General features: G+C 39.8%; 1 protein-coding gene across 4 annotated transcripts in view; it reads right to left on the bottom strand.

Annotated features, from left to right (window-relative positions):
- Positions 1–19,417, bottom strand: part of TNKS (tankyrase) — a 122,124-nt gene that overhangs the window by 18,490 nt on the left and 84,217 nt on the right. For 2 of the 4 annotated variants that reach the window (XM_050710325.1, XM_050710326.1), the window contains exons 10-20: positions 19,151–19,242; positions 18,987–19,065; positions 13,002–13,173; positions 11,866–11,945; positions 10,695–10,840; positions 9,539–9,704; positions 6,617–6,836; positions 6,289–6,398; positions 3,665–3,853; positions 1,999–2,272; positions 1,289–1,371 (exon numbers count right to left, since the gene is read on the bottom strand). In XM_050710325.1, coding sequence (XP_050566282.1) covers positions 1,289–1,371; positions 1,999–2,272; positions 3,665–3,853; positions 6,289–6,398; positions 6,617–6,836; positions 9,539–9,704; positions 10,695–10,840; positions 11,866–11,945; positions 13,002–13,173; positions 18,987–19,065; positions 19,151–19,242 — 1,611 coding nt within the window. The remainder of the gene's footprint in view (positions 1–1,288; positions 1,372–1,998; positions 2,273–3,664; positions 3,854–6,288; positions 6,399–6,616; positions 6,837–9,538; positions 9,705–10,694; positions 10,841–11,865; positions 11,946–13,001; positions 13,174–18,986; positions 19,066–19,150; positions 19,243–19,417) is intronic. The other 2 variants (XM_050710327.1, XM_035554219.2) reach the window with 1 other exon arrangement.

Below are 19,417 nucleotides of genomic sequence, written 5' to 3'. Positions count from 1 at the left end.
CAGATAAACTTTTTTTTTTTAAGTTAAAAAGAGCAGGAAATAATCACTAGGTGTAATACGTGTTTTTTATTGCTATAAAGCAATTCTGTGCCAAGGTGATTCTGTGAAACACAAAAAGATTTAATGTGAAGGAGATAACTGTATAAAGTCTACTTCCAAATTTACACATTAAACTGGGATTGGAAGCTCAGCAGATAATGGGAACCCATACAACTTGGTTCAAAAGCAGGTAGGTTGTCAGCACAACTGGACTTGCAGACATCAACACTACAAACTGAGTATCACTAATCCACAGGAAAGCAATTCAAGCAAGGAATTACAGCTACCCTGAACATCTGTCCAATTGAGCAGGAACACCTCTAATGAGACTGCTGTAGGAAAGCCTTTGAAGACATTCATCACATGCACAACATTAAAAAAAAAAATACAGAAAACACACAGGTGTTAGACAGTACCAGCACAGACCCAATATGGATGTTTGGCTAGAGCCAAGTTGAGGTGCACACGAAGGTAGTGCAGTGCTTGGGATGATAAGCTTACTTTCACCCGAAAGAAAAACCTACAAGAGGAGCTAAACAGTTTCAAAATGATGAATCTGATTTACATTGTTAAATCTTATTAGCAGGGCAAGATCTTAAAAACAGGTTAGGAGTAAAGGAAGCAAAAGTAGGACAAAAGCAGCATGGCAAGAGAAAGGTGTGAAAAATAACAAAACAAATAGAATGCAGGTTGTTTTGAGGTTGGTTTGCTTCTTAAAAGAACCAGTTCCAAGCTGAAGCATAGGCCCTTTTCTTTAAGCGTGAGAAGAAGTATTATAACAACATGTTCACTTTGGGGAGATACCTCTGTAAGATTTCATGGAAACATTTGGAGATTTTTCTGTAACACATTACATTTCAAATATTTGTTTCCTGACCCATCACGAAAGATTAGCAGCAGAGGCCTGAGAAAAAACACACCATCAAATCCAGTCTCCTGTACTTGTACCTTTCACTTCCACCAGTGTCCGTCCATCTTGTTCACACAAAAAATCTACTGAACTGTAACACATTAAATCTAAGAAACAGTACAAAAGAATAGGCCTCAAATATCTTAAAGCAATGTAAGCTTGAGAAACTGGCAGTCATCATTTTTTTAAGAAAGTGAAAACTGCTGATACCTGAATCAAACAGCCTCAGAGATTTTCATCTCTACTTCATTGAAAAGCATTTGCCAATTCTTTTTAAATTAGGGATAAGGTTTATCAGCTTAGTCTATCTTTAAAACACAAAAAACACTTGCCACTTACCTGTTCTGTCTCAAAGATGTCCCGAAGGTGTTCAAGACCCAGGCTTTTCAGGAACTGGGTGATGTTCATGTCAAGACCAGAAACTGTAATAAGAAAAACAAGTCACTTTAGCCCAAGCGTCTGAATTTAAATAAACAAACAAATAAACCATCACTTTTTTCTTAAAATTCCAGTCTGATTTTTTGTACAATCAACTTTTCTATGTCAATAAGAAATAAATCACTTCCATCGTGTGAAACCTCTGTGCAAAGCTCATCACTATTCCCTCCCTCAGAATGAAATATTAAAAAGCACAAATGATCTGTGGCAGAGGTACATATTGCAAGGAGAAGGAAAGGAAAACTGGGTGTATTTTTGCTATAGGTAATCAGCCAGATCATGTATTCTAGATTACTAATCAAAAGGTTTAAAAAAGCCTTAATGAAATCCCCCAGCTTTCACAATCGTAATTCTGTCATCAAACTAATTTTCATTGGATTTTCTGGATAAAATCAACAACATACACCTGGGGACCTAATAAGATCTGCCTTTGTACTCAGACCTAATCACCAACAGCAAACAGATGACGTTCCTGAAGGAGCACACGAAAACAGAACAAGCATCAGACATTTTACAACGTGGACAACAGTTCAGGCGGTGAAGTATTTTCTGGCCAATCCGAAATACTTTTCAGATAGAGCAAGAGCTGTTGTGAATCTAAACTACTGTACTTCTGGCAATGCAAAGTTGTCCAGCAGCAAATGCACCTTCTCCCTCCTTCCTTTCAGTTCCTGCCGCTCCATCGCCAGCATTTGATGTCCCTCCTACTGCTAGTTCTGCCAGTGGCCCAGTGAGGTTATCTATACTGCTGGCAGCAGAGAGGCAGGATGGTGTAGATGCCGGTGAGATCAGGGAGGCACTAACAACAGTAGCTTGAGGCTTAAAGCACGTAGGCAAAGCTTCTGGAGGCATCGCATCTATCAGCAAAGCTCGGATATCATCAGCCTGAAAAACACAAAATCATTCAACGTGAGGTGCTGTTATACCACAGGTCACTGACCTCTGCAAAGAGTTTGTTCTTCTTTTTTTTTTTTTTTAAATTGATCACTCTGTTACCCCAGTTAAAAATAAAATTGCCAATTTTTGTAACATGGGAATTCATGGTTGCAAGAACATTCTGATTCATTGCTCAGACATGTGAATTGAGTTCTCCATTTCTAAATCTCTGTAAGAAAGTTCATCTAATTTCCCTTCTGACAGAGTGACTTCACAGGTGTTAAAGCCAGGAATAGCAATGCAGCAACTTCATCGGAAATCCTCTGCAACCTAGGCCATGCAATGCCACCTCAATTTCTCTGCTGGTCTCAATTACTAGTGGAGCATTTTGCACTGGATCGAAATTTCAATGGAAAAACTCCACCATTCCCATAGTATATTATAGCAATGCATTATTTGCTATAATAACCTCTTACAGTGTTTAAACAAACAAACAAACAAACAAAAGACAGGGGCTACAGGACAAGTACAAACCTGGCTAAAATTGGATTGCAAAATGTCTTTGTTGACTAAATTAAGCTGGACCCTCATTCTTCAAGAATTTCCTCTTTGCAGGTGCTCATAGAACATGATTAAGAATACCTTCACTTTCCCACAGAGAAATCAAATAGGTTTCCTGTATCTCTCGTCACAAAGCAGGTTTCCCAGAGCTCAGATTATTCTGGAGGATTTATCTTGAACTCTGCCTAAGTGAATCAACATCCTTTAAAAGATTCTTGCACCAGAACTGGCCACAGCATCCAGTTTGGTTGCAGTATCAATTCCATTAAGAATGTTTAAGCTGGGACATACATATTCGCACAACCTTACTAGGCTTTCTAACCAGCTGCCACTGCCACCACTTTCAGGTGCCAGTTTTAGAAAAGGTTTGACAGCCACCCACTAATCTTAGGATGTTGTTTTGGACTTCTTCAAAAAAGAGAACTGAGGTAATATGCAGGCACTGAACATAACCATCCTCTAAATGACCCCATTCTGCCTCATCTCATTTTCCTTCTGGGTTCAAAGAAATAATTACAAACAGTACACAGACTGACTATCACTGGGGACATTTCAGATAGCTTTACTTCTGCCAATGAGAAGACAGATCCCAGGAGTGAATTTGAAAGCAGAGGGAAACCTTAAATCTCAAACCATGTTAAAGTCTCAGCTAAAGAAAACAGACTGGACCTGTGGGTAAAAGAAATCACAAACACACACATCCTGGAAATGTTCATTCCCTTCTACCTCAACACAGTGAAAACTGAGGACCACTGATGCCATGGAGGCACAGAAATACATTTAATATGCAGAGCAAATCTGCCAGAGTAGTCTGCAGCTAGCACTCCAACGAGAACTTACTGTAGCCAGGTCTAGTGGTGTCTGACCCTCTTGATTCTTCATGGTTGGATCTGCTCCATGAGCTAACAGCAGAGCACAAAGCTGCGTCCTTCCTTTTTGTGCTGCTTCATGCAGTGGTGTGAATGCCCACTTATCTGTTGCATTTACACATGTATTGTATTTGATCAATAACGCTGCAATATCCACATGCTAGAAAACACAAGAACACCTTAATCAACATGACACTGATAAAACATATGGGATCAAGCAAAGGCACAGAATTGAATTTGTGCCAAATCACCCGAAGTACATGCTACGTAGTACATGCCAGCTGCAGGATCAGACCTGATACATTATCCAGCATAACATCTATAGACTTAGCTTTCAAAACATTTGTAGAGATTTGAACTGGAAACATAAATTTATGGTGCTGCAACATTTGTGATACAACACTAGAAGCTCTAAACACCAATGTGTTATACTGCTGAGCCACCACGCAGATGTTTGCATGCAGAGCTTTATTGAACCGTCTTTCTTGCAGGACCTTGAACCCATCCAAGGCAACACAAACTTGTTCTTTCTCCAATCATATTTTGTGAGAGAAATGTAATTGATAAAACTCACTATGTTGTAAGGGGACAGCTATTTTACAGGCGCTATAAAAGTAATGATCTTACAACCTCACGCTTCCATCAATATCCATCTCTGAAGTTTCCTGTGTTGGAATAAGAAAATAGAAAACTGGAGAATATTTTTTTTTCTCTCTTTGACCACTAAAATTACTTGTGGAATATAGCTTAGAAATAAAAAAGCAGGTAGTCAGAGTGAGTAGGTAGGAGCATGAAACATGCAACTTGTAAGCAGAAGCACAAATACTTTTGCCAATGGATTTCATTCTCCCTCTCAAGAGCAATTAAGTGCCTCTCAGCAGCTCTAGGAAAAAGCTTGCTTCTCTGAATAACTGTGGTTTGAAAACACTGCCGACGTTATTTTTCCTGTCTTCCAGACTTTTAAAGCAATTGCTGTTCCTGTGTCTTCTCTGCCACATGACATGAAACCCTACTGAATGACATGCTGAATGAAGCACCAGGTGGGATAACTGAAGAGAAAATACTTTATGAGGAAAAGGTTTGGTCTGTGAAACCTGCCAGCAATGAACATCTGAAACCAGTTCTCTTCTCCTCTCTACCTCCCATTATAGAGATCTGAGTGGGCTGATGACAGCTCAGAAGTGTGGGGCACCACAGGAAAAGCATACAGAAGAGCATCAAAACAGCCTCATTCACTTCTCCTACAAAAAGCAAGGCAACCAAATGAGATTGGCATTATGATTTTTTTTTATGATTGTCAGCTTGAATCAATCTAATATTGCCATGTGCCAGTAAGGAACATTTTACCTTCACTTAGAACATGTGCTTTGGTTTGCTGGGCTCTAAAAGAGCACAATCTTCACATCAGAATATATCTCTACATCTAAGCAATGTCCTGGGCATTTAGTACTTATGGTAGATGCTGATGAACAATATTGCTTGGTATTAGGACCCAGCAGTATAAAAGCATTCTGTATGGCATTTCTAAACCAGTATTTGGTACTTTTTGCTTTTTAGGACACTGGAAGCCCAGACTGACATAGAGAATCAATGCAAATGATGCAGGCTGTATTTTATCGATACATTCTGCTTAGAAACAAGGTGAACACTGCACTTCTTTTTTCCACGTGGCTCTCCAAAGAAAGTGAATTGTGGATCCATTAAGATCACCTCTACAACATTTTGCTCTTCTTGTGCCACAGCCATGAAGAAATGGAAAAGCATATCATTAGACCATCAAAACCACTGGTTTTTGAGCTTCATGTCCTCTCTCTAACCATAAGCATGCTCCTGGGATCTTCTCATGCACCATCTCTGTAGAACTGCTTGCAAGACGTTTCTTTCTCACCTCATCCACAGTTAACGTCTGTTTACAAGCAATCTATCAGGCACCTGTGCAAGTGGTACATGTACAGATGGAGAAAGAGGGCCTGCCTCATGCATAATGGTTTGAATCACCTATTGCAGCCCCACTGTAGCAGATATGTGCCCCAGGGCAACAGTCATACTGCAAACTTGGTAGCAGCCTTTTAACAGTTCAGCATTGTCTATTTTGGAAGCTGACCCTCCTTCTATCATAGATTGATAGCACCCCTGGGTTGTGCTACACAGCAGCTTCCATGCTGTAGACTCATAGCCTGTCCTGCTTGGCAGTAGCTCCCTGCCAGAGACCAGCTGTAACAGACTTTCACTTCCCTGCCATCACCTGGATATGATCCCCTTTCCTTTCAGCACCAGCTTGAGATCTTACCTGTTTCAGCAGTCACCCCAAATTTAACGCTTTTCAATGCTTTACGTCTGCTTGTTTGCATAAAGGTTACCTTCTAGCGATCTTTCCAAACTGCTAAACCTGAATCTGCACTGTTAGAAGGTAACCTAGTTAGATCTATAGGACTGCAAACGGGATTCACAATAGCAACTTAGCCCAACAAGTATTTGATGACATCAGAGGCTGAATTTGTTCACAGCAAGACAACTGCAAAATAACCAGCTTTGAATATATTTTTTTATGAGTTCTCTGTTGGTCTGCTCACAAGCAAAAGTACCTGTACCTACCCCATAGGATGCTGCATTATGTAGGGGTATTAATCCTCCTTTGTCCTGGGCATTAACATCAGCACCATGCTCAAGAAGGTATTCAGCGACTTCCAAATTGTTGTAACCAGCTGTAGAAAGGACACAAGAAAAGAAACCGAGTATTAGGAGAGCTAAACCAAACAAAAATCTCCCTCCTTGGAGATCTTCAAAAGCCACCTGGACATGCTCCTGGACAACCTGCTCTAGGTGTTCCTGCTTGAGCAGAGGGGTTTGAGCAGATTACTTCCAGAGGTCCCTTCCAATCTTAATCATTCTCTGATTCTGTGAAAGCTGGTAAGTCACCCACCTGCAAGATGTAGCGGAGTTGAATTTCTTCCCTGGGTGTCTCTGCAATTGATATTTTCTTGAGTACACAGCTTCTGCACTCGTGCCAGGCACCCTTTCTTGGCAGCGTCAAGCAAAGCAGCATCTCCTCGCAGTAAGTCCTGGATATCTGTGTCTCCTTCTTTCACCAAATCTAGAGGAGTGTTCCCGTCTCGATTCTTTTTTGTTGGATCAGCTCCGTGCTGCAAAGAGCAAAGTGGAATACTACTGTCACAACCATGAGCAGCACATGTAAGCATATCATTATTTTGTGGCACTGGATAGGAAGTGAGGGATTTTGCCAATCTGCCATTATGAAGTAGCAACTGCTTATGTTCGTATGTATACAGTTCTATACAATAAATTCAGGAGCTAAAGCCTAACGTGTTGGTCTGCAGCACACCTGTATGAATCTCAGGTCCACAGGCAGGAATGGGAGTGCTCTGTGAGAGTTGCCAATGTCCTTGCAACTGAAGTAGCTTCAAGAACACACCCTGCATATAGTCATATCCCAATGCCACAAAAGATGCTAAAGAAAAGCTTCACGCTGCAAATACCTGTTGGTATTTGCCCTGCTGGTAATACCTGCTGGTATTTTACCTGTTGGTATCAGCCCTGCCCTACTCCTTCAAACTGGTTTGCACATGTGTCTCCTCAGTATGCCATCCTCACCTTGTGAAGTCGGGCCATGTCACTAAATACCACATTGCTATCGAAAGGCACTTGTTTGAGATAGTAAATAGAAAAATACTAATTTCTACACAGCGCCATCTTAAGCAGTTTACAGGTCCTGCAAAGCAGTAAAGAGAACATTTAGGGGGGACAGTGAAGAAAGTGGATTTGGAAGACTGTTGGAGTATACCTGCACTAGTAGAACACGCCAACCAGTCACTGATAAGAACACCGTACTGGGTCATGGGGCAAGGAGGGGAAAACACATGTACAGCATATGGCATGAGTCATGTCTATGTACAATTTTGTGGGAGGACAGCTCTGTTCTTGTTCACTGCCAGCAGCAGTGGGAAAAATAAATACAGATAAGGCAGGGGCTGGTGTTGTAGTTCTCTGTCTGGCTCCTTCAGAATAATCAAGCACAGTGGTCTATCCACCAGCAGCAAGTCTACCCTGCCATTTCTCACTGGTGATGCTGGCAAAGATGTGCTAATACGATCCACAGAGAATGACTGCGGATGAGGAGAGCAGAAGGAATCAACTGCCTTGTATTTACAAGGATTACAGCAATGTTCAGGGTGAAAAGGGTAAGCAGCAAGGGACAGAAAGGGACAGTATTGATTACACAGAACTCCACATTTCTAGTGCTTTTGGGAAAAGAACTTTTTTTTTTCCACAAAACCTTTTAAAAACTGCAATAACTTCTCCCAGATTCAAGCTTAGATCCCTTAATTTTAAATACATCAAAAATGGAACTACTGAGATACTTTCCAGAATAAATATCTAAGTGAAGACGTAGTATCTTCTCAGACTCCTTCAAAGGCAAAGATGCAAACGAATGCGTTATTTTAAAGCAAGGTGTTGAAAAAGAAAGTCTGTCCAGAAATGTCTGTATGTTATTGTTTCATTCTTTAAGCAACACAGGACAGAAAGAGCACAAGTCAGGAGAAGTCAACCTGAACATCCACAGCTCAGCAGAACTGACAGCACTGCCAGCTGGCATGAGACACACAGCAGTAAAAGCCCTGAGTAAACTGCAGTGTAAGCATGAACACCCAGAGCCTTTACAAAACTGTGTCATCTTAAGGGCACATTAGCTCTCGTGCAAGAGTGATTTCTAAAAGCAGTATTTCACCATTTCTTTATTTCCTGTGTACATTCATTCGAGACCCTTCAAGGTGAACATAAAAGATGGCTATGTTCCCAATGAAATGGTATGAAAACTCCAGAGACCTCCACAGTGCCTATGAAGCAACACTATGCTTGACAGATTATGAATGCTCCTATAGCCTGAGCTAACTTTGGTGTTCAGGTGGTACTACCAGGGCCACCACTGTGCCTACTCCATAGGTATTTCTGAATACCTTCTGGTTTCCACTGCAGATGTGTTTCACACTGATGTGCTTTCCCTCCAAATGTTTTTTGGGTAATCAAATGAATTAATTGATGAGATGGGTGAGAAATAGTGGGGCTCTGCAGCAGTAAAAGAAAAAGCAGTGCAAGGGGAAGAACCTTTTAAGACTACCCATATTCTTATTCATATTTTAAATGCTGAACTTCAGAGAGAAATGAAATCACAGGGCTAAACCAGGCAAGAGCATTGATAAGAAAACCCCCTCTAGAACCTTCTTTTACCATCTCAAGATAGGTTACAACCTTATGTTAAAAAATCTCTCAAATTCATGGGAACATGTTGGCATTATCTCATGTGTTTTACAGCTTCTGCTGATTACAATGAATCCACAGTACATTAATCTTCATTTCCTCCAGAAGCTTGACAGATTATACATTAACAATTTAAAATCTTTTATATGTCAAGCACCATGTAAAACCCACCTTCATTTATTGCTACGTAACACACTCTTGCATAACTATTTACAAAGTTTCACTTAAATGCATGAACTGTTCCAGAAAGGGACGAATAGGGTAAGGGTTTGTGTATTTTTTTTAAACAAATTCATTTTTTTCCAGTTTGAGAGTCTTGTCATACTTTGCTAATAGTAGCAGCAAGCCATGCTAGAGCAAGTTAATAAACCTTCTAGAAAAAGTAACCATTCTGATGATTCTTTGTAAGTGAACAGACATTGCACAAACTATCTGACAATTGTACAATGAAAATACTGAAAGAACCATAAAGAACTCACTGAATGCAATTAACTTTGATTCTGATTTCCAGCAAAAAACAAAACATACACACATGTAAAGACATATTTGAGAACTCCAGATCACATACTTTTAATAGCAGTTTGCAGATTTCATATTTTCCTTTTGCAGCTGCTTCATGTAGAGGAGTGAATTTCCACAGGTCTGCTACATTGACAGAAGCACCATGCCTCACTAAGAGTTCAGCCACTTCGTAGTGTCCATAAGAACAGGCATTATGCAGGGGTACTAAGCCACTAATCAAAGAGAAAGTTTTTTTAATAGCTACAGATAATAAAATCCAACATGCAATCATACAAAATTTCAATAGATAAAATACCCACTCCCACTGGACAGTAATCTGCATCTTTCAGTCTCCAATTTTCATGGCTTTATTTCCTTGCTATTAAAATATCAATGAAATGAACATAATCATCCTTCTTCACATCCCATACAGGAGACTTCTAAATGCTTAACAAGCACCAATGTTGCTAGCGCTACAAGCAACTTCAATGCTGTTAACAGCGGCAAAAAAACTAAATTGCAAGAATCATTACATTCTGATTTTGAATATTAGAGTGTAAATTTCAGAAGAAGTATACAGCTATACAACAGATTTGAAGTACAGTTATTAGTACCATATTAGCACAGCTGATATCACAGAAAGATGCCCAAATATTACTTTCAAGGGAGAGCCTAAAAATTCAGTATTGGAAATGTTTTAGCCTGCCCTGAAGCCCAACATAGTGGAATGAAAGATCAAACACAATCACACTATTCTACATGATCAATTTGCGAATAATGAAAAAAGTGTAAATGATTTATCTTGTTTAACTGAATAAATAACTAGTTAATAATAAAAGCTAACTAACAGAATTAGATAAATGACCCTGGTATTTTATCTCAGGCAATTCAAAACTAATTTATCACCTGAAATAACTGAGAGGATGCTTTTAAGCACAGCAAAAGTCTCTGAAATGGACAAAAGGGGGAAGAGAAGGATCAAGGATTACATCGGCCAGATATGTGCTTGACTGTGGCTTTCCCAGAAAGTTAAATGTAACTTTAACAGTCCACAGTCTCCCTACAACGAACTTCAGGAACAATGAGGAATAAGAAGAAAAAAAGAAAACTTTTCAAGAGAAAAAAATATGATGGTTGCTGAAATCTGAACCCAAATGAACAGAGGGGGTAGAAATCTCACACTAACTGAAAACATTGGAGCACATAATGGAATGAAAATGTACCCTTTATCTTTGGCATGCACATCTGCCCCATGATGCAACAGATACTCCACCACTGATACACGGTTATATCCTGCAGCAAAGTGCAGTGGTGTCGAATGACGGCCTTCCAAATCTCTACAATTCACATTCTGAGGGCTGCAAAGTTGCTGGAAGACAAAAGAAGAAACCAACATCTACTACCGAACTAAAAAAGAAACAAAACAAAGCAAAACACCAAACCAAAAACACACAAAAAACACACAAAAAAAACCAAAGTAACTAGAAAATACACAAAAAGAACTAGCCCCCATCAAATACCCTAACAGAAAATTTGGTCCATTTATTTGTATATACCATTTTTTAGAAGTTAAGTTTCAGGAAATTTCTTTCCATATAAACAGAACTAAAAATAGAGCTTCTCTAAATGTATGGCTGAAAGTACTTTTCTAACAAATAGGTCTTAAATGATGGAAGCAGTATGAAGACATTCGTAACATATTAGAAGGGTAAAAATGAATTATCAAGTGCCAGATAAGTTTCTCCAGACAAGCCATGTAAGCCCATGTAAGTTTCTCCAGACAAGCCACCATTTCCATTTCATGCTGTCTTCATAAAACTAGAAATATTGAATTTGACAGTCAAAAGAGCTGCTGGTGCACAAAACAGGTGCTGTTTGGATATTAATGTGTATTAATATTGATGCATTGAAGTTCAAGGTGAGACTGTGTGCAGAATGGTCTATCTGCAGGCTATTTTGCCCATTGATCAAGTATGAAAGATAAGATCAAACCTTCCTGTGACGCTGGCATTCCATGGCATGACTGTTAATCTTCTTCAGATAAGGATGGCTTAAAACATTAAGTCTGTTACCTGCTAACTTGTTTGCTTGCCTTCTGATTGAATCACACACCTAAGGCTTGTTTCTACTAAATCGTGATTCTCAGGCTCACAGGGTCCTTATCAAGGAATTATGGCTGTATGAGTGATAATTCTCAGAGAATTCACAACTCAGAGAAACACCTCAGCACATCTCAATGCCCAGCTTATCAGAAAAAATATTAAGAGATCTTCCTTCACATTTTTTATGATTTATCATCCACTGGGCACGACGTCCACAACCCTTGTAGCAGAGGCTTTCATGAGCCTTGCACAACAATAAAATGAAAAATTAATAGGAGTTAATCAAACCTACCTTCACAGTTTCCAAATCTCCAGCTTTGGATGCTTCTAACAACCGATAATCCACGTCAGAAGTACGCACAGGTGTACTTTCTACATACAGAAAAAGATGTTTTAGGGTTATTAAGTTATATTAACTTGTGCTCAATTTTTTCAAGCTAGGAAGACGTCTGCTGGCATCTGTAAAAATGCTACAGGAGTAGTGAAGTTCAAGTTCATATTGCCTAAATAGCTGAATAAGGAGCCTTAGTTTCAGTGTAAACCAGTCAGATTTAGGCTCTAAAGCTGACATCATTCTGTCAAATGGAATTTCAATGTGTTGCTAAACCCATGTATGGTAAGAATGACATTTCTGCATTCAAAAAGCTGATGTGTTCACTGGGACGGATTCAAAGTTTTGATGGAGTTCAAAAGCACCTTCTCATCTACTTCAGCAAACTGCAAGAGGCCCCACTGCACACCCAGAATTAAACGTGCTCATTTCAGCACCTGAATTAATACCTTCGCACTCTGTACTTGCTACGAAGCTGGTGAGGGGCCTGGAACCAAAGACCAGAAATTCTCTTTAGGAAGTGGTTACGCTGTTAGAAAAAATCCCCAAACTGTTAACCCTGGGATCTTTTATAAGAGAACCATAAACATCATACCCTCTAATTACTAATCGCATAAATACTTAGGTTGTTTTTATATCTGATGCAAGTGCCTTTATCTCACAGGACCCTGTTCCCACTCTGTAAAACACAAGTAACATTCTGCTTTTGACTGCTAAAGTATGGAGTACCCAAAGGGTAGCTGATGAGAGGAAAAAGGGTTCTCATGTTTGTCAATATTTTAGTTTCCTTGGAACTTGTTATTAAAAAAAATTAAAAAAATGACCTGACTTCCTTTAATATTCCCATACAACAGCATGATATAAATCCACAAAATATTTTATCCCCATTTTGCACAAAATCTTTGAATTGAGCAGCTGTGAGTTTGTTTCCTAAAAAAGCATCACACAGAACAACGTAGATGTGTGCATACAATGGCAGATGGGAGGGATGAACAAACTATATTAAGTCTCTTGCGTGGAAAAAGAAATAAGATCCACAGCTTTAAAAGGAAGGTAGAAGCTGAAGTTCAAGTATCCAAGCCTTAATTTTTACCTACCACTTAGTATCTGTTGCACTGCTTCGTTTCCCATCTGTGCTGCTGTGAAGCCTTGTAAAGAGATGATGGAGGGATCAGAGCCATAATTCAGCAGGAGCCGGCAGGTTTGCAAGTGACCTGCTAAAGCAGCCCTGTGCAATGCTGTTTGACCAAGTGTGTCCAGTGCATTCATCTGAAAAATCAGCAACAATATAAAACATTATTAGAATTAAAAGCCTGCACCTGTCCATGCCCTTAATGAGAAGAGCAGTAACAGGAACTTCTTGGCACACAAGTTTATCTGTGCTGCAACTAAACGCAACCAAATGACAAAACATTTGACAAAACATTTGACAATGACAAAGATAAACACTCCAATGCAAAGATAATTTTCTGCAGATGCTTTCTTGTCTTTTAAAAAAACAGGTTATTTGTTTGCATGGCTATTACAAAACACAGGATCCCCAAAACCATACTTGAAATAGCGATCAAGCTCTTGACAAATTTGACAAAGATTAACCTTGTGCAAAAACAACTCTCACAGAAGACGAGAAAGAGGTAAATAATTAACTAAACGATTCAAAGATCATCCACCTTTGAAGATACTATCATCTGTCATCCTCAGAAGACGAATTAACACTCACTACCAAGAATTAAAACAAAGATGTCAGATTAAGAATTCTAAGGGTGTGGGGGAGAGGGGTGGTGAAAGAAGATGTATACACAGTCCGTTGTTTGTAATTTTACAGAAATATTAAGTTAAAGTGGATAGAAATCTATCCAATATAAGAGTATATAAGCAGACAAAATGGAGTAATAATAATGGAAACCTGTCTATCAAGATCTAACAGAGAATCTAAATAACTGGCAGCATTGCCACGGGCTCATTATCAGAGAACGGAAGAGAATAATAGTTTTAAGAAGAAGGAAAAAAATATATAGAAAATAACCTTTCAAGAAGATACTTTGTACCTAGCAACCATTCATGACAAATTTAAATGCAGATGTCCAACAGCTTTTTTTCCTTTTTTTTTTTTTTTTAATCACTATGAAATATAGAACTACTCTGTATTCTCTGCAGTAACTGAGAACCTGTTATCTGTTTCCAAGCTTACAGACTGCAGGCTGTGAACTGCATGCATAATAGACTCTTTCACTGTAAAAAACAACGTTTTTACCTTTTACCTTCTCAAAATCTTTGTGATGGCAGCAGTCAAGGGTTTTTCTAGGTTTTCTCACCTAAAATGCAGCCTGCAAATTCTACTACCCCTCCGTGAAAACCAGTGAAAAAACATTCTGGTTAAGACTGTATTTCCATGAAATTAAATCTGAGGGGAGGCAACTACATAGCTAATATCTATTACCTGAGAGTGTTAAAAATATATAAATACCTGCAATACAGCAATATCAAGCCATAGGAAATAACAAAGAGCCACCACATAAATAAAGTGGTCTGTGATTTGATATTGTCTGAAAATCTTTTATACCTCTGAACAATTCTACAGGCTGGTGAGGTAGGAATTTCTTAGATCACAAACCCCTCTCACAGTGAGATTGATTAGGAGAACAGTTCTGCTTTCCTCTGACCGTGCTCAGCTCATGACACTCTCATGGGACTCCCCTAAAAGTTTTGTTTTAAATAAAAACTCTTTGCTTAGCAAGACACCCACACCATACCAACTGTGACCTGGGAAAATGTTAATATTGTCTTATGCAGGTCTCCTTTCACCTCCAAATAACTATCTTTGCCAACAATCAACTCTTGGGGCAGAAAAACTGCAGCCACTTGAAGACATGCCTGTTCACTTCTGGGACAAAGAGGGCTGCAGCTGACCAAGAGGAATGCAGACACCAAACGACGTTGTTCTTTCCCTCATGAAAGAGAATTAGACTTTGCAGGGCAATTTCAATGGTAGTACCTCCACTTTGAAGCAGATCTGCTCTCACCAATCATGCAGCACTTGTCTAAAATGAACCCAAGAATGTATTGCACTAAGGCTGAATGCAGCAGGATTTATTTCCAAATGAAAATCAATTTGAATATTTAAAACAACCTGACAATCAGGAGATGCCAATATAAATCTAATTCCTGAAAGAAATACAAATAGAGATTAAACTCTCCTTAAAATCATACCTGTTAAGACATCTGTCTGGATTAACAACTGTTCAATACTAGGTCTAAAAACATACACCCTTTCAAATTCAAAGTTAAAGTTTAAATTCTGACAAAATATCAAATATCCAAGCTGCACTGCCTTACTGCATGCTGAGAAGACAAATCATTCAAGCTGCACTAAGTAAACAAATGAGAAATATTCAACTGGTCCTCCTTATAAGCAGCCTGAAATGAAAAGGTTGTAGATCTTAATTACTTTATAGGCAAATCTGCAAGGAGTTAAAAATAACAGATTTGACGGCTTTTATTCCACATCACACTGTCTCTGTATCTGGTTTCTTCACCTTTTAGTATATAAACAGTCAGTCCATTACTCAAACTAAAACATAAAAGCAGAACACAGTTCTCAAATTAAAAGTGTGTTAAAGTAAGGCTTTTCATGGACAGATACCACCCTATATGGCATTTCCCATGCACAATCCCTTCTGTTACTTCATTTTCCTCATCCTGGATATATATTCAGTCGAGAAATCAAAATGGTCATGTATCATGAGACACTGAAGAGAATTTTCCTCCCTGCAATGCTGCTGTCTCAAAGAGCTCAAAGAGCTACAGCGATATTCACAGAGTAGAATCACTCAGTCGCTAGGTTGGAAGACATCTAAGATCATCAAGTCCAACCGTTAACCCAGCGCTGCCAAGCCTACCGCTAAACCACGTCCCTAAGCACCACAGCTACACGTTTTTTAAAAACGTCCAGGGACGGTGACTCAACCCGGAGCAGCCTGTTCCAATGCTTCACAACCCTGGCAGTGAAGAATTATTTTTTTTCTAATTTCAAACCCAAACCTTCCCTGGTGCAACTTGAGGCCATTTCCTCTTGTCCTGTCACTTGGTGCTCGGGAGACCAATCCCCCACCCTGCTACGACCTCCTTTGAGGTAGCTGTAGGTAACAAAAAGGTCTCCTCCAAGCCTCCTTTTCTCTAGGCTAAACAACCCCAGTTCCCTCAGCTGTTCCTCTAAGACCTGTTCTCTGGACCTTGCACCAGCTTCATTGCCCTTCTCTGCACACGCTCGAGCACCTCGACGTCCTTCTTGTAGTGAGGGGCCCAAAGCTGAATACAGTACTCGAGGTGTGGCCTCACCAGAGCTGAGTACAAGGGGACAATCACTTCCCTGGTCCTGCTGGCCACACCATTTCTGATACAAGCCAGGATGCTGTTTGACTTTCTTGGCCACCTGAGCACACTAATGGCTCGTATTCAGCTGGCTATTGACCAACACCCCAGGTCCTTTTCTGCTAGTCAGCTTTCCAGCCACTCTTCCCACGGCCTGTGGTATTGCATTGGGTTGTTGTGCCCCAAGTGCAGGACCTGGCATTAGCATTGTTGAACCTCATACAGTTGGCCTTGGCGCATCAATCCAACCTATCCAGATATCTCTGCAGAGCCTTCCTACCCTCAAGCAGATCAGCACTCCCACTCAGCTTGGTGTCATCTGCAGACTTACTGAGGGTGCGCTCGATCCCCTCATCCAAGATCATTAATAAAGATACTGAATAGAACTGGAGCCAGTACTGAGCCCTGGAGGATACCACTTTTGACTGTTTGCCATCTGGATTTAGCTCTGTTCACCACAACTCCTTGGGCCCAGCCACTCAAACAGTTCTTCACCCAGCAAAGCACGTCTGTCTAAGCCATGAGCAGCCAGTTTCTTGAGGAGAATGCTGTGGGAAACAGTGTCAAAAGCTTTACTAAAGTCTAGGTAGACAAAATCCACAGCCTCTCCCTCATCCACTAAGTGGGTCACCTTGTCATATAAGGAGATCAGGTTAGTTAAGCGGGACCTGCCTTTCATAAACCCATGCGGACTGGGCCTGATCACCTGGTTGTCCTGTGTCTGCCCTGTGATGGCACTCAAGATGATCTGCTCCATAACCTTTCCCTGGCACCAAAGTCAGACTGGCAGGCCTTTAGTTCCCTGGGTCCTCCTTCTGGCCCTTCCTGTAGATGAGTCTCACAATTGCTAGCTTCCAGTCAACTGGGACCTCCCCATATTGCCAGGACTGCTGATAAATGATGGAAAGTGTCTTGGTGAGCACCCTCTGTACCCTTGTGTGGATCGCATCTGGTCCCACAGACTTGCCTTCATTTATGTGGTGTAGCAGGTCACTAACCACTTCCTCTTACATTATGGGGTCTTCATTCTGTTCCCTGCCCCTATATTCCAAGTCAGGGGGCTGGGTGCTCAGAGTCTTACTATTAAAGACTGAAGCAAAGAAAGCATTAAGCAACTCAACCTTTTCTTCATCCTTTGTCACTATGTTTCACCTCACATCCAATACAGGATGGAGATTTTCCTTAGTTTTCCTTTTGTTGCTAACCCCCCTATTTGCTTTTCCAAGAATCAAAAACTCTTATTAATTTGTGATCACTATGCCCAAGACAACCATCAGCCTTCACATCTAACACAAGCCCTTCTATGTTTGCAAGCAAAAGGTCCAGAGAGGTGCCTTCCCCAGTTGGCTCACTCAGCAGCTGTGTCAGGAAATTATCTTCCACACATTTCAGAAGCCTCCTAAATTTTCCTCTCTGCTATATTGTACTTCAAATAGACATCTGGTAAGTTGAAATCCCCCACGAGAACAAGATCTAGCAATTGTGATACTTCTTCCAGCTGCTTATAGAATATTTCATCTGCCTCTTCATCCTGCTTGGATAGTCCCTAACAGACATCCACCATGGCATCTGCCATGTTGGCCTTCCCCCTGACTGGGGATCAGAGGTCTGTCCTGGGACCAGTGCTGTTTAATATTTTTATCAATGACATAGACAGTGGGATTGAATGCACCCTCAGCAAGTTTGAAATCTTGGAAGGAAATCATGGAATAATTTACGTTGGAAGAGACCCTTAAGACCATCAGGTCCAACCATCAAATTAATATTATCAAGTCTACCACTAAACTATGTCCCTGAGCAGCACGTTCACAATTATATTATACAGTGAGGTTATTCAAAAACATTTGATTCTGTTGCATGGGTCTAGGTAGATGGCAAATATTTCCAGAGTCAGGGTCTTGAAACTTGCTACTCCAACACACAGAAATAATTACATTATGTAAAGATCCATAAAGCTAGATCCTTCTAGCAGAGCAGAACGAAGCCATTTCTGCTACCAACATAAAGACAGACTCTATCTTCTGTCATGCAAACATAACTTTAAAGCAGCTTGTTCTCTCTTGGAGAAGAATGGTTTCAACAGTAACTTTTAGAAATACAATAAACCAAATAGCATCCATGACATTTCTACATTTGCCCAAGATATTAGTGAACTTGCATTCTTGCAGGTCCTCTTTTTTTTTATTATTATTTTTTATTTTTACAACAATCATTCCAGTTTAGAAGACTTTAATCCCTGTTTTCTGTACCACTAGAAAGCCCGATGTCTTTCTGAACATATTAATTTTCGCATGTATCTGTAAGTTCAGGCAAGGAGCTGGCTGTAAGATATATCCAACCATCCAGCAATACAACAAAACAGGATGGAAGCCACTTTTTCATTAGTTCACCACCTTAATTTTTTTTTTTTTTTTAAACAAAGCACCACCTTCAAAGATACTGTCATGGCACTTGAAGATTCATTAAAAATGAGTAATCTAAACACACCTAAAGCCTATATTCAGTTACTTGGAGAGAAGACTTAATTTTTAAATGGGGTTCCTGAATATCCTGTAATGATTTAGGATAAACACCCTTCATGGTTAACATGAGAAGCACAAGACATACATAAGAAAACGCAACAACTACCACAAAAACTAAAACTGTATTTAACCAATATAACATTCCCTCTTGCCTTCTGCCATAAATTACATGCATTTAAGCATATTTACCTTTGCTCCATGTTTATGCAGAACTTCCATGACATCGTTATGGGCTTTCTCAGCTGCAACATGCAAAGGTGTCATGAAACTAGACAAAAAAAAAAAAGGTATTAGTTTTATGTTCCTGGTATGACTGAGTCCTTTGAAAAAAGTTGAAAATTTCAGAAACCTACTCTTTGTTTTTCTCATTAACATTCGCTCCTTTCCTGAGCAATAATTCTGTAACTTGCTTCCGCTTGGGATGCACAGCAGCCACAGCACAGTGCTGCAAAAAAGTAAATATAAAGTACTATTTCAACTACACAGATGAAAAAGAGCTTTGAGATCAAAGACTTCATCTCTTATTATTCGGCTAAACATCAGACTACAGAATTTACAAACAAAACACATCATATTTCTTCCTGAACATTTAACATACCAAACAAAATACGAGCAAGTGA

This window comes from Cygnus atratus, chromosome 4 (genome assembly GCF_013377495.2).
Source record: "Cygnus atratus isolate AKBS03 ecotype Queensland, Australia chromosome 4, CAtr_DNAZoo_HiC_assembly, whole genome shotgun sequence".
NCBI classification, from domain to species: domain Eukaryota; kingdom Metazoa; phylum Chordata; class Aves; order Anseriformes; family Anatidae; genus Cygnus; species Cygnus atratus.
The sequence above is the reverse complement of the archived record's forward strand: the minus strand, read 5'-3'. Positions and strand labels throughout refer to the sequence as shown.